The 16,257-nt window shown below is 42.7% G+C and overlaps 1 protein-coding gene across 1 annotated transcript in view; it reads right to left on the bottom strand.

The window, feature by feature from the left end:
- Positions 1–376: 376 nt before the first annotated feature.
- ttc7a (tetratricopeptide repeat domain 7A) overlaps positions 377–16,257 on the bottom strand; it is a 45,014-nt gene continuing 29,133 nt past the window's right edge. Inside the window, exons 19-20 of the mRNA XM_076743935.1 lie at positions 13,419–13,621; positions 377–2,187 (exon numbers count right to left, since the gene is read on the bottom strand). Of these exons, the coding sequence (XP_076600050.1) occupies positions 1,969–2,187; positions 13,419–13,621 (422 nt within the window). The 3' untranslated portion in view covers positions 377–1,968. The remainder of the gene's footprint in view (positions 2,188–13,418; positions 13,622–16,257) is intronic.

Consider the following 16,257-nt stretch of genomic DNA (forward strand, 5'->3'; position numbering starts at 1 on the left):
GCAGGGAAGAAGAAGGGTTAAGAAATGGAGGTTTTGCTGAGAGCAAAAGCAGGGACTCTTCCCATAACACAAATCAATTTACACCAGCCTGAGACATTGATTATAGCTGGCTCATACCTCACATGGCAACAACAGACATCAAACAGACACTGTCAAGCCTGTAAAACCACACAACGGGGGCATTATCTGCCTCTCGCTGTGTGTGTGTGTGTGTGTGTGTGTGTGTGTGTATCTCTTGTCTGTGGATGTGTGTGTTGTTCAGCAGACCAGATATCTCTCCTCTTCCCCAGTTACTCAAACAAGGGGATGGCTGCTAGGCAACCAAGCCACATCACATCACATCAGGCAAGGCGGGAGAGAGCGAGCGACATAGAGAGACAGAGAAGGAGAGAGAGAGAGATAGGAGGAGGAGGAGGGAGTTCGGAGGCAGAAAACTGTGCTGGCAGTATTACATAAGCCGGCAGCCCAGTCCCACTGCTCACATTAATGTGGTTAGGCACTCGGAAGTGATGTCCATTAGTCACAAGTGACAAGGCAGGTGAAGACGCGGCATCCAGCAGTGATTTTTAAAAGCCATTGTTGTTTTTTAATGGAGACATTTACGAACAGATGAGTCAAAAAAAAAAAAAAAAACCCAGAAAAAACAGATAAACAAGACACACAGATGAGTCGACTACTGTACGGTACAAGGAAAACATACAGAACAGGGACTGATAACGGCCCAGAGGGATGGTTTAAGACAAACGCACATGAACATAGGCACACACATACGTAATAATGACATACGGAATGATATGCAAAGGTCCCGGCTGGGTGATATTTGAGCTCTCATTTGAAGATGAGAGGGTGGGGATGTTTGTGTCTACATAAAAGCTGCGTCAATCAACACGATAATCAAAAATACATCAAAGGCTAAGATGAAGATGAAGTGGAGCTGCTGCTGTGAATGACAGCCTATACATGATCAATGCATCTACATTTCCCCACATAACAACACACATTCTATCTCAAGATGTAACCAGCACATCTCTGCCATCTATGAACCATTAAAGTGATACCCAACGGTTCTGATTATTAAAGATATTACTCATCATTTGTCAGTAATTGCAAAAGAGCTATTACCTCTGTACTTATTCCTCCACAGGAGATGTATATTGTTACAGTACTTACATTATAACATTATTTTAAGCACTCTGTTATCTGTAAAAACCTGAATCCCTTTGTTGCTTTTCTGCACAAACAGCACTGATATCCAATATTAATCTCACTGTTTTGATGTAAATGTCATGTTTCATCTGATGACTAACTAACTTATTAAGAATAGATACTGAGAATTCTCAAACACAGTATTTGGGGACATTTAGACGTTTGAGATTTGGTGTAATTGAGTGGGTGACAATGAAAAAGTAATCTGTACATGTCTTGTTATTGACAATGCACCTGTTAAAGGAATACTACACATTTTGGGAAATTTCTTGCCGAAAGTCACATGAAAAGAGTTATACCACATTCATACCTCTTCATAAATATGAAGCTACATCCAGGAGTCGGGTATCTTATCGTAGCTCAGCAAGGACAGAGAACGGGGGAAACAGCTAGTCAGGCACTGTGCTAAGATTACAAAAAATCTGCCTACTGTAATCTCTTGAAGACCTTAATTACATTATATTGCGCTCATTTAATTCACATATAAACCGCAGTGCAAAAAACAACAAATTGTGGTTTTATGGGGGGTTATCTGCTAGACTATTTCTTAAGCTAAGCTAACGTCTCCTGGCTGTATCTTCATATGGTGGTACCATTTTTTCATTATGCTCTTGGCAAGAAAGCGAACAGGCCAAACTATTCGTATTTAAGGAACTTTTTCCACTCAGCATTGCTTTTCAGTGTGTCTACATCAATGTATAATTATCCAGCAACAGGCCACTTACAGGCCTGAAACCTGACCCAAACCTCCATCCCAGCCCTTCAAAGCTCCCTGGGGATGATGGTGAAGGGCCGGATGGGACAGGAAGCCTCCAGGTCCAGGGCGGTCAAGAAGCAGTCTGGGGCCTGGCTGGAGTTCCGAGACTGCAGGGCCTCACCCAGGCCGCTCCACGCCTCGTGAGAGGTGCTATGGACTTGAACTGCATCACGCAAGACCTTCTCGCCAAGGTGGAAACGCCCAGTTTTCACCAGCAGACGGCCCTGAATGGACGGAGGGATAAAAGAGAAGGGAAAAATAAGAAATGTAGTCCGAGTAGATGTGTGTGTCTGTGTGTGTGAGTGTATATTCTATTGTTCGGCTCATCAAGTCTTGTTAAATTTCAGTTACTCAAAGTACTGATAGAAAAAAATAATCCGATTTCTCCTGCTCACAGCCAAAAGAAGTGCATATCCCAGAGGAGTCTATTGCTGAAAATATGTTACACCAATAATCCTGTTCATCTTCAGGAACCTTTTTAAAAGATGCAGTAACTCAAAACTACATGCTGGTTAAGAAAAGTTGATATTTTGGGATTTTTTTAAAAAATATATTTTGGGAAACATAATTAAACAGACAGTAGTTTAGATGGAACAAAGTTTTTTTTTGGTTTTAGAGAAAATCTGAATGCTGAATTTGTTGTGCTAAAACTGAATTAACCCCACTTTTGAGGGACGTTGAAGACTATGGCATTGCAGAATGGTGTTCAGTACCTTGTGCCTAATATTTTTCCATGCTAAATATCTACCATTAAAACACTTTTTTATGGCATGATAAGATCAAGTAAGCAGATGGTGGCTTTTTACAAAAAATCCAAATCTTGGATTATAATGCCTGCTGTCCTGTGGACTAGTTTAGTATGAGAAAAAAAACAGCAACAACAACCAACTGTACTACACTTGACAAGAGTCATATTCAACTGGGATTGTACAATTGAAGGGAGAAAATCCACAAATCGCGAGATTAGGAGCAGCCCTCTGCTGAGAGATGATGCAGTGTGTTGTTGAGCAGATACACACACATGAGTGCTGATACTGTGTTTAACCTGCTTGGTTCAGTGGAGGGGACCATTTAAGTGCAATCAAGTTATGTCCACTTTAGCTCACGGCTGATGATTTGCGAAACCCTCACTCCTTAGATTGGTAAACTGTGTTTTTCTTTTAACCAGGGAACACTGGTCTCAGATAATGTAAATGCAGAATGAAAATCAACTTACAGAGACTGCAATCCTGAAGAAGTAGCTAATTCAGTACACTGCACCCTCTTTTGTCTTTCAAAGTTATTCTGTTTTGTTGGCAAAATGTGAGTTTCGAGATGCAGCTGCCAAAAAGCAATACATTTACAGGAAGTGGTAGCAGAAAATCTAACCCAGAAGATGAACGAGCAAACATGGATGTCCTGGTACAGACACTTAGTTTCCTGCAGTTTGGGCTGTAATTTTACTTTTACCCAGGCTTGTTGCCCTGTTGGACCTATTTTTGCAATGTTTCCAAATCTCAGCAATTAACTTGGTGAGGACAGTGTAATCATAAACAAAATTATACATTTAGAACTAAGACGACTTTATTGGCGTTACCATAATTTGTATTTCTCCTCTCTATCAGAGGCTAGATCACTGCGTCAAGCTAACACAATTCTACCAGACCAGTCTGTCCAACACAGAAAGACTAAACTGATAGTGAACATCCCATGCTCAAGAAATAGAGCATTACTGGGATTAGAAAATGAAATGTAATAAATGAATTTCAAATTGTAATCCCTTACACTACTAATTAGGTTTAGGGTCTACTAATCTACTAAATGAGAAGGAATGGTTAGTCGGAATAGGTTTACACAGTTTGTGCTAAATTGCCCAAAACATTCAAAGACATGGTATGTTCCTTTGGAGAACATGTTATTCCAAAGTCTTGATTGAGTGGCGTGCTGATCAACTGCTGCCCAGAGCTCTGCCAGGAAGAGTGGTGGGTATGCATGCAATATCCACACTCATTGGTTCTACATTGCATGAATGTATAGACCGTATGTGTTCATGTGTGTGGCACAAAGAGCCAAGGAAGAATGAGAAATATGTAACTGGCATTTCACATGAAATGCATGGATATATAATCTGAATAAAATGCTTGTTAAAGCCGGCAGTAAGCTGTCACAATGTTAAAGGTCACGCAGAACTTTGTGTGAGTGTGCTCTGTCTCTTCATAGCTCAGCTCAGTTGGGGTGCGGTGTGTTTGAGAACCCAGGAAAAAAGGTTGTCACGCAACTGACCAACAGCGTGTCGTCTCCGACACAAACATACTGCACACAAATACACAAGTGAGAGTGTCACATGCACACTCAAGGTGACAACAGGCACTTTGTACAATATCATCCGCTCCCTTACGTTGACTATCTGTTACACACATGCATGCATGCGCACACGCACACACTCAGCTGGCCTGAGGTCAGACAGACAAGTCTTGTTATGTAGTCTCTGCTCACAAGCTCCAGATTAATTGGGCTGAAATTCACATAGCTGTCTAGGGGCTCTGATGCAACTTTCAATAAAAGCACACACGCACACACGCACACACACACACACCGAGAAGGAGAGACACAGGCACACAAACAAACACACACACACTTTCTCTTTTCCTTCCTTCTCCTTTTCGTCACTGCTGCTGTGAGGAAAACACAGAGGAAGATTGAAACTCTTGGGTATGGAGAAAGACTGTGACAGGATGTACGCAGGGTTACAAGCTTGTGTATGTGTATGTGCGCCTATATGAGTGTGTGTATGCACAACCGCTTCTCCTTCCAAGGTTGTCAAATACTGACACATAAAGTAGCATGTATGAGACATCAGCGGTGACTTTTGCTTTCACATGGGACATGCCCAGCCATTTCCTGGCATATCAAACTCTTATATCTTACCCATCCATCCACTCCGACCTGCTCCCTACCCTACCTGACCTGCTCTGAGTGTCTTTTACTGCAGATGAGTTTACATGAGAGTTAGCAGAAAGCCAGATGTGTCTCTTACAGACGCTGAAGACTACCTTGTGTGCCTGTATGAGGCCGAGAGCCGAGGGGGGTGACAAAACGGTGGTATTTTATGACCCAGGAGGGAGAACGGTCTGGTATGCATGCATGAGTGGACGTGGGTGTATGCTCCAGGTGCATGATGTATTTGTTGCCAATGGTTTGGCCACTAGCTTCCGCATCTTACCGTCTGTACTCCCGTCTCCACACTCACAGGGGTTACATTGTTCCAACGTTTCAAGCATAAACACAGTCGGCCACTGGGCTAACACGCACACACATAAAGACTGACACCGTGCCATGTGTGCCACATGTCAGTTTTGCTGGTAACCATGGAAAAGTTGATCCTTTGAGGTCAAAAGCTCAATCAAATAAACACTACTGTATACTGTGGGCTGATGTAAACACAGGAGAGACTGAGCATGACAACCTGAGGAAAGCACACACAGTGGAACACACTCACACACCGGCCAATGGTTGTTCACAAAACTTAAAGAAAGACCTCAACAATTTAGGAAATAAATGTTTGTTTTCCTTTTGTTAGTGAGATGACAGTAACAATCGAGCTGGTTCTGGGACATGGTCAGCCTAGCTTAGCGGTGGGAAACAGCTATCCTGGTTTGGTTCAGTGTGAAATCATAAGCATACCAAACCATCTCTGGTTGCTTTAATGACCTTTATAGTTTCAAGGCACAAGCTGTATTTATCATTTAACAGCAGATTTGCACAAATGCCAGTTGTAGTAACGGTATGCTATTCACAAACAGCTATACAAATGGATGAATACATAATAGGACATAAAAAATAGGTAAAACTATTTTTTTATGGTGGATGAATCGAGGTGTCTCTATTTCTTGACAAACAACAGTTTATCCATCCGCTCAGAACAGTACTCTTGTGCTGCCAGACAGCACAGACAGTGAACGTAGAGGTTTTGGTCTCTGTAGGCCTGGTGCCAAACCTGAGAACCTTAAGGCCTGGTCACACCAGCATTTTAAATGGTTATATTCAGCACCAGCACAATTGCAAATAACCATTGTTTTCATGGAGGTGAAGTAAGCTAACCCTGGCATGTCCTGGCTGGCTATAAGCACTCTGCGGCTAGCTGTTATTAAGAAGAAGCTCCAGTATTTAACATTACACTGATCTTTGTTACTAGCTTTAGAGGTTTTGGTGAGTTTTTTTTTATTTGGTCATGTTTGCTGTTTCCCTCTGCCGCCAGTCTTTATGCTAAGCTAGGCTAATAACATCCTGATTTCAGGTTGGTGCCTAACCCACAGACATCAGATCACTCTTGGAAAGAAAGCAAGGCTGTATTTCCCAAAATGTTGAGCTCTACCTTTAAGTTAAAGGCAGAGAGGCATCAGAGAAAAGATAGAGGCAAAATGAGAAAGATTGGCATCAATCAGAGAATGATACAATAAGGAACAAAATGTCTGAGGGAGAAGGAGAGTGAGCAGATAGGAAAGGAAATGAGTGAGCAAATGTGTGTTCAAGAACATTTAGATTGCTACCAAGTGTTTCTGGCATTACACTGATAAAGCTGGTATCTATTGGTTTTGCTTTAATTACTCCAAGCCATCTGTCTCCAGTTTTACCTCAGCTGATCCCATCGAGCTTGGCAGCGCAGGTTCGTTTCTTGTCGTGCCATTAAAGCACAACTGAACTGAGCAGAGCCAAACTGAGCGAGTGGGCAGTGGTGTTTCCATCCATCTTTCAAGCTAAATTTAAGGAAACTTTTGAGACGCTGCGAACAATACGCAGCATTTAATCAAGCGTATTTCCATCAGCTAGATTGAACAGAATGAAAAAAGCTTCCTGAATGTCACAAACAAACACACCCAACTGAGATCTGATTACAGGATTGATTAGCATTGGGGAAATGAGTTTTTGTTCTTTGGTGTCAGCTGATATTACTCATATTTCATACTGTGCAAAGACAAAAAGAATACTTTGTAATATTCTAACTCACCAACTACAGCTAAGCAGCCACCACAGAGATTTATTTATGGGAATAATATTTATTGGATAACTTCTTTATTACCAAAAACTTTTTCTGCCTCAAGCGAGCATTAAAACTTTTCATTACATCATAGTTTGTATAGAACTAGGATGCAAATCTAGCTAATGTGCAAAGCCACACACTGATTAAAAGCTGCAGTACACGTAGGCTTTAAACAAATGTGTGACTGGATGTGGCTCCAAACTCAACATGGCAGATACTGAGACTGCTGCTTAACTAGATACATACTTACATGACATAAACACAAAATCAATCTGTGACAAAATGGTCAGTTCCCAGTAAAAAAAACAGCACATAAATGAACATCTTCTAGACAGCGTGGAGACAGCTGAACTCTAAATTTAGACTTGCAATCTGCTGTTGTCAGCCATGCTGCCTACAGAGCTTGACTGACCAGACCAACCGGAATATAAGAAATAAGATATGAATAGTTACATTTAGGTACAAGGTTATAAAATTGCTGTGTAGTTTTTGCGTAGACATGGTTCAGTGTGTGCATCACACGGTTCAATATGGCAGCCAGGGGGTAAGTTATGTCAGCAAACTTGTAACCTAAGTCTGCTAAAAGCCTGTAGGCTGACATCTACTACACACATACACACAGAGTAACCCAGTGGCCTAATGCCCTGCCACTGAACCAGGAAGAGAGCCTGTACCTGAACCTTTAATCCCATCAGTGGTTAAGTCTGGGCAGGCAGGAAGAGTCTCCTGTATTTACCTTGGTCACATTGGCTTGAACTTTCCTTACTCAGTAATCCCTTAATATACAGTTTCATTTCCCCGTAAAGTAATAGTTCACCATTTTGGGAAGTATGTTTGTTCGTGCAGTTGTCTGGAGGTGGATAAGAAGAACTCTCGTGTGTGTCACTAAAGTACAAAGATACAGTCAGCAGTTGATTAGCTTAGCTTAGCATGAAGACTGAAGCAGGGAAACAGCTAGTTCTGCACTAGATACAATGTGTTAATTTGACGTCTGTAGAGGTGTTGGTAGACATATGAAGCAGGGCGAAGTTAGTCTAGATGTTTACCCCTGTTTCCAGTCTCTATGCTAAGCTGACCTTACCATTTTCTGGCTGTAGCTTTGCATTCAATGTATGACAGAGGAGTCAATATTATATACTAGCTTTCTGCAAGAAAGGGCATAAGCCAATTCTCCCAAATGTGAAAAATCATCTTGTTCCATCTGTCTGACAGTGTCATATATATATATATATTATATATCTATTCTGCTTTAGATTGTTCCAAACTTTCAGTGAAGATATGTGATGTTTACACTGAAAGAATAGCAAATAGTATGTGTACCTAATCCTATGGTGTGTTTGAACATGTAAGGAAAAAGAAACAGCACATATGTTGCGTCTAGAATCAATTCCTGCACTGCAGAGTACACTCTCACCTCTCCACAGATCAGAGCAGATGTATAAAAATAACAGTATAAAAGTCAACATGGCACACATGCATAATTGCATGTGCACACTCACATGGGAAGATAGCAACAGGAAGGGAGAGAAGGAAGGAAAGGGAGGAAGGAGCCACAGAGGAAAAGGAAGAAAGCAAGGAAGAGAGTGTGAGTGAGCGAGAAAGAGCTAAACTGGGAACAATGAATAGAGAGAGGGAGATGGAGAGAAAAAAACATTGATGTGTCAAAGAAAAAGGAAAAAATAAGTGAGCCCAGATGAGCCATACATAGCAACGGAGGCACCAGCCAACTCCCAACTGTCTCTCTGATGAGGCCCCCCCATTTTTTTCTTCCTCTCTCTTCCTCACACACACTCTTTCTCCTTCTCTTTCTGGTTATCAGAGGTCTTGCTCAATAGAATATATTTCCCTGGTTGCTAGGCAATCCCATAAAGCGGCAAGAACGTGCAAAGTGTTATAAATAATGTATTTGCATTATCTAATCAGCTGACAACCACCACCCCCATCCACACAGAGAGGAGAGAGAGAGAGAGAGAGAGAGAGAGAGAGGGAGAGAGAGAGAGAGAGAGAGGGAGAAAGAGAGAGAGAGAGAGAGGGAGAGAGAGAGAGAGAGAGAGAGAGGGAGAGAGAGAGAGAGAGAGAGAGAGAGAGAGAGAGAGAGAGAGAGAGAGAGATGGGGGCATTTGATAATTGGAACGCGATTAATTCAATGTGCACAAGTCCACGTCCTTGAGAGTATGCATGCATATGTGAAGCTGTGTATGAATATGCTTGTGTTGGAGATGAGGAAATGTAAAGTATGTGTGTTAAGGGTGTGTGTATGTGTGGTTGTGTGTGTGTGTGTGCAGCTGACTCAGAGCAGGCTGGGCTACAGAACAGGAGGGATGAGATGTGGAGGATGTAGGGAGTGGGTCAGATTCATTTCATACCATCGCCGGAAGCAAGGCTGGGCCGTGTTTCAGTATCAGCTACCCATCAGAGCACACACACACACACACCCACACACACACACACACACATCCATGCACTGCATGCCACATATACACACACACACACACAAATCAACCAAACACTTACCATAATGAGGTGAGCAGCACAGACAGACAAATGTGTAAAAGCTGACATGGCTAATAGCGTGACAGATGAGCAAAATAGATGCTTAGGTTTAGCCTGTGGACTGGACACATACCCACACACACACACACACACACACACACACACACACACACACACACACACACAGCATACCATAGCCCTATACTGGTTTCCCTCACTACCACACCCTCATCGATCCAAAAATACTCTGAAACCAGCAGCTGACCAGAGCTGTGAGTCACTGTCTCATCACTACACCCCCCCCTCCCCCCCCCAACCACACACACACACACACACACACACACACACAAACACACGCACACACTCACACACACTCAAAAACCATGTCGACATGGTTGATGTTAATATGTAGAGGTGGAGTGAGTGAAGAGTTGTGTGGTGAATAAGGGAAAATGGTCGTGGTGTGTTGATATGAACGACTCCGCAGGGGCTGCTGAGCTTCTGTATGGCTTCCAGTCATGGGTTTCCCTTACTCACATTTCCCTTTCCTCATCGACTGTGGCCACTGTGGAGAAAATTACAACTTCATTCTACTCTAGTTGGCTTACGTGAAGCTACTGTGTGCAATGATGCCTTAAACCTCCAAAAAAAGTCCTTTTACTTCATTGCTTATCTGCTCTTATAAGAGTACATTTATGAGAGGAAAATCAACAGTTGTATAAATCAAAAGCATAGTAATAGTATTCTGTTTGTTTCTGTGTAGCAGCATATAAGCATATAATACAATACTGTTGTCATTTCACAGTCAGGCAGCTACTGATACTGATTAATGTAGCTACATGTATTGTCTTTTCAGACAAGAAAAGTAAACTACATGTATAAAAACAAACGTTATGTTATTCTAAAGTCAATCATGAAAAAAGGGGAAAATGTGACTTAGTTATCAAATGCTGAGAATTTTGCTGGATATCATACCCCTCTTGCTCTCTGTCCCTGTATATTTCCTCTCTGCAGCATCACTGTAAGCTGTCCAGTAAAGGCAAAAGCCTACAACAAAAAATGTGACTAAAATGTATCTTTCTAAAGCTGTGGAGGCTTCACACTGATGATACTGCCTCATTATGATACCGTGTCTATAAAAAACTAATCCACAAAGAGAATCGGAAGAACATCACTGTGAAGCTACAGTAGGAGTACATCGTCTTTTATGTGTTGCCCTAATAACACAGAAAAAGCTGAAAAAGATCTTAAGGACATTCAAGGAAAGTACAGTATGTACTTTTGCAGAATAATAGCTCAAGTGTAAGAATATCAACCAAGAATATCATCAGAATTCCCCTTAAGGCAGAGCAGAATAAATGGGCCACCGGCACACAAAGTGTCCACAGCAGATACAGTATAAAAATAAATGCATGAAGCAGAGCCACAGAGTAGCAGCAACTGTAGGTTGTATCCTGGCAGGCTGTTGCAAGCCCGAAAAATGGGCAGCGCTCCAAATAAAATGTCCCACACAGTGTCCCACTTAGGCTCCACCACAATGCAAGCATGCAGCTATCTACTGCGTTGCTCCATTAGCATGTCTACTATATTGCATAATCCACAACATATACTGTTCTACATAGCAGAGGTTTTGTATTTAGTCTATTAGTGTCTAATAAAAAATGTCTCTTAATCCAAGCACATACATACAGTTAAAAATGCACAAATAGTCCACATGTGTGCCAAATCCATGGAGGAAGGCACAAACACAATCATGCCGAACACACACACACACACACACACACACACACACACACACACACACTCACACTTTCAGACTGAGAACACATCTGCCCTGTAAGAGACCCAGAGTAGGACACTGCCAGCTGGCTTTGATTCTACTTTTCACCCCCTGGGATTGGTTCTCCCACAGGCCAAATATGGAAGAGACGCGTACCTCTGTCTACCCCAATGGGACTGTACTGCACTGCACACACACAAACACAGCTAAACACCGCACTCTCACTAAAGTGCACACTAGGAGCAAAAGCATTAGCCTTATGTGGTCACAAGGTAGCTTGTGCTTAAGTCAAAGAGATATCAACCAGCACATCTATGGTCACTATGGAGACCACAGACATTGTGTGTGAGCGCGTGTCGGGCAGTGTGAGTCTTGGATTTGAGGAATATCCCTCTCTGGTCCTTTCACCATGACAACAGAGAAGGTTCAAAGGTCAGAGCAGCTATGGTTAATCCAGTGGATCATCTGGAAGACAGACTGAGCGAGGAAGTGGGTGGAAGTGGGCGAGAGAGGATCTTTATAGTGCGGAAGTGAGAGAGAGAGGATCTGCTCAGATGAGAGAAATGTGGGGGAGTGATCAGCAGAGAGAAAACAAGTCTTTGAGCAGTATTTGTCATTTGTTGGTTATGGAGCAAAGTTTGTTTGTTTCTATGTTCTGAAATTTGAAGTTTGCCCCACAACAAATGAACACTCAGAATATGACTGAGCTATAACAATCCTGACACTGACACAGTGCAGCACTGGACACGGGAGGAAAATGGTAACGATTATGAGCAGCTGCATTGCTACTCCCTGCTTTTGAGCTAATATTAGCAGCTAACGGCAAACTAGCCTAATAATTTCTGTTGGATTAAACAAGAAAAATGCACCAGTGTGTGAGTGCGAGAGGCTAACCAAGTGCACAGGCTTTAAAATAAAGAGGGATCTGTTCAGCTCTACCAGCACACCTGGTTCATCCTAATGAGGTATTGATTAGATATTGATTAAACATGCCAGGATACATGAATGCTGTGATGAAGAATCACAGATAATTCCCCTGATATTGACTGTTGAATCCTTTCAGAGGATCTTTATGGTTGATTTTTAAACTTGTTTATTTTGCATCATTCAGTTCAAATGGGGGGCGGCGTTGTGGTATTTTTGTCAACAACTGAAAATTCCGAGCGGGAATATTTTTTTATTGAAATTAGTAAATTTAACTCAAAACAATATCTTTACCAGGACATTAGCTGTTTACTTAGCTGAAGGTCTGCATGGTTAGCGTGTGTTTTTTTTATGTGTGCGTGCCTTTGTGTTTCTAATATGTACCGTATGTCTTCAATAATATATTTCAGATTTAATATCTGGGTGTGTAAGGGTATGTGTGCTTGTGTGAGTGTGTGTAATCAGGCAGACCAGAATTTCTGCAAATACATTTAGAGGAAAATGAGTGCGTGCATATGTGAATTTTGTGTCTCAGCACATATATGCAGCACACACCAAGTTATAGCATCGTAACGTAAGACCAGTGTGGTAACACCACTTCTTTTTTCTTCTTTCTATTTGAGCAAAGTATTACTGCCTCACACATAACATTGGAAGGCCATCAATTTCCCAAGATATCAGATTTTAACCTGCTGAGATGCAATAACATGGCATGTAAAGACAAAGAGCTCGCTGGATGACATGCCTGCGAAACTACATGTTCTTAGCCAACTGGCTGTGTGTGTGTGTGTGTGTGTGTGTGTGTGTGTGTAGGCAAAGGTTACACAGAGCAGATTTGCAGAATTGAATTTGGTCTAATTTAATTTAGAGGGTTTAAAGAACATCATTTGTGTGCATTCCTGTGTGTGAGTCGATGCACGGCTGCGTGTGTGAGTCTGACTTCATGCTGAAGTTCTTGCATAACATACAGTGTAATGTAATTTAGTGAACTCAACAAACATCTAAAATGAGTGCATGGATGTGCGTGTGTAGTTATAAGCTAGGGTGCATACATGAGTGTGTGCACATGTTCGGCTCGCATCTTACGTCAGTGATAATTTAATAGACTCAAATAAAGCATTTAAACTGTGTTAGTGTATCCATGCATGTTGTGTGTGTGTGCGTAGTGGCCACTGAACATAATGTTACATTAATTCTAATCAAATTTAGCAGCCTCCAAAGCTTTCACTGTCTCTCACCATGTGCACGAGTATGCGCTCTCCTGTGGGATGGATGGCCAGGGCCTCGTCATACAGGCCTTTGGCTTCATCCAGTTGGCCCCGCAGCTCAGCCAGGCGGCCCCGCTGCAGCAGCACCGAGTATGAGTTGGGGAAGAGTGAGTTGGCCTCTGCGATGCAGAACTGGGCCTCCTTTAGCCGACCGTCCACCATGAACAACTCCCCTGAAGGAAGAGATGGAGAAAGAGGAGAGAGGGTGAAAGAGGTGAGAGAGGATGAGCAGTAGGGAGTTAGAATGGAGGTACAAGAGAGGAAGAAAAGAGAGGATAGGTACAGGAGGGGGAAAGGAGGAGAGAGCCATGCAAGGAGGATGGAGAAAATTTAAAAGAGCAAAGAAGGAGAGGTTCAAGGGAGTTCAAGGAAGAACCAAAGTAAGAAAATGAGAGATGAAAGAAAGATGAAGAGAGGAAAGGAGGGATATGCAGTAATCCCATCAGTAATGTGAGACTGCTAGAGATGAATTAACTGTGAGCTCAGCAGCATCATGTTAAAATGTAAACCGTGCAGCACTCAAATTCAACCACACAAACAGTATACTTAGATGAACCAACACACATATACACAAACACACACACACACACACACACACACACACACACACACTGACAGCGTGAAAGAGATAGTGGGAGCAATGTAGTGCCTGGGAAGTCATGAAAGTCTTGCCTAAATATGGCCATCGCATACTAAAGCAGCCTGTCTCCTTTCTTTGCTGCTGCTGGGAAGATGAGGACAAACCCCAGACATACACACTCTCTCACACACACACACACACACACACACACATACACACACACAGGATCACGCCTACAAGCCCATCATTGTCCAATAAGACTTGGACACAGAGCTGACCAGAGAGACCCGCCCCTGAGGCTGGAGCAGACCAATATCTGGACGGGATGTAGACCCAGTGAGCTGTCAATCATCCTCATGGGTGGACGCTGGGTCAACATCCAGACAAGCCCTGAGAAAGAAACTCTTCAGCTCTAAACACTGACAGCACTGTGTGTGTGTGTGTGTGTGTGTGTGTGTGTGTGTGTGTGTGTTACAGAGAGAGATAGTGAACTGTGTTGTGCAAATATATTCTACACGCCGTCTGCTCCTGAGCGCTGTGTGAACCCATGTGTGTGTTTGGTAGCCGATGTTTTGTTTGTTTACCTGTGTCTCATGCATGCACAGATGGGAAATACTTAGTGCATCCATGCTACCTCTGTGAGATAAAAAGCGCCATTTCCCAGCCTCGGGGTTCCTTTTCATAGCTTCACTTCAGGGAAAAAGCATTCAGTGAATCTCTGGTTATGTAAGACCCTTTCCTGGTCCTCACCTGAGCTCTCAGAAAAAACCATTAGATCAGTGCATGCATGTATAAAGTCCATTTATGTGTTTGCAGGTATGTGTGTGTGTTTGCAAGGTTACATACAGCTCAGTGTATCCATTTTAAAGAGGCCTCTGTGTGTGTTTTTTCCTGTGTGCCTGACAAGGATGTGAGTTTGAGAGAGGAAGTGACCGATGAGAAGAGGAATGCTGGGAAGGAGAGAGGGGGGATCGGGGGTACAACTGGCTCAGCCTTGAGTTAGGAGGCACGCCCCTGCTCTCACATGTACACACACGCATAGTTTAGTCCATATCAGCAGCGAGCATGTTCTATATTCTCAGCAGAGGAATAGCATAGTTCAAAGGTTGGACATAGAAAATACCCTTCAAATTACAGTAGGCCACAGGGGATGTGACCCCCCGGCCCCTCCACCCATCCCTCCTGTACTGTAACACACTGGTATGCTGGTTGCATCACTGCCTTCACTTGGCTGCTGTATGGATTCCCATTGCCGTTCTCATGCCTCATGCACTCCAGCTGAGTAGATGGATGGAGTGTTGTTTGTGCGGAGCATCTCTCTACTCCTCTCGCTTCGTTTCAATGCTCTCCTGTGAACTTTCACAGGCTGACTGAGGCTGAAGGGGTGGAAGTAATAGCAGTATGCATCACTTCCATTCTGCCCTTAATAGCACAGTGGCCCCATGTTTGCAGGTACAGCGTGCACTGCTGCATAAGGCATGCGGTCTTCAATGGGAATGAAATGGTTTTACCCACGAAATTGTTAAAAATGTCCTTGTTTACCGTTGTTTGTGAAGGCAGATATAACAGAAAATGGCTGCAGTGATCACATTAAATTATGTAGTTTTATATAATAAGAAGGTTACAAATGAATCATCACTGGCAGAAATTGCTTTGTTCATCTATGTCCCCAGTGTTACGACAGGGCTTTCCAGCCTTTCATTAATATAGGCGAAGTGAATTTCTGTGACTGCAGTGCTCAAAACGTGACAAAAATGTGTGCTCACATTGTACCAAGTGAATAAACAACATCTCACTCCCCAGAGAGGATGAAATTCAACTGAGCTTGTAAGCAGGTCAGTAAGCTGCATAAGACAGTCAGGCTGCAGAGCTTTCACAGTAGCATCTGCATAGCACAGCCTGTGGAGAAGAGTTTCATTCAAAAGTTGCAATCAGATATTCAGATTTTTGTTCTAGTTTCATCTGGATTTATCTGATGAGGTCATTCCTGATATGACAGTGTTGAGGTTTCCATCCCTGCAGAGGACGTAACTGTCTGGATATATGTGACCAATACGGTATGCTTAACTACAAGTTTGTGAGGTCTAAGTAGAGATCCTTGAGGTACGCCACATGTTCCCCTTCTAGCTGATGAATAAAGTCACAGCTTTCAAATCAGGAGCAGTACGAATAAAGTAAAATGTCAAATCAGATGTTTGCATACTAACATGGCAAACTAAAATGTGTTCA

Source organism: Chaetodon auriga, chromosome 11 (genome assembly GCF_051107435.1).
Source record: "Chaetodon auriga isolate fChaAug3 chromosome 11, fChaAug3.hap1, whole genome shotgun sequence".
Classification (NCBI taxonomy): Eukaryota; Metazoa; Chordata; class Actinopteri; order Chaetodontiformes; family Chaetodontidae; genus Chaetodon; species Chaetodon auriga.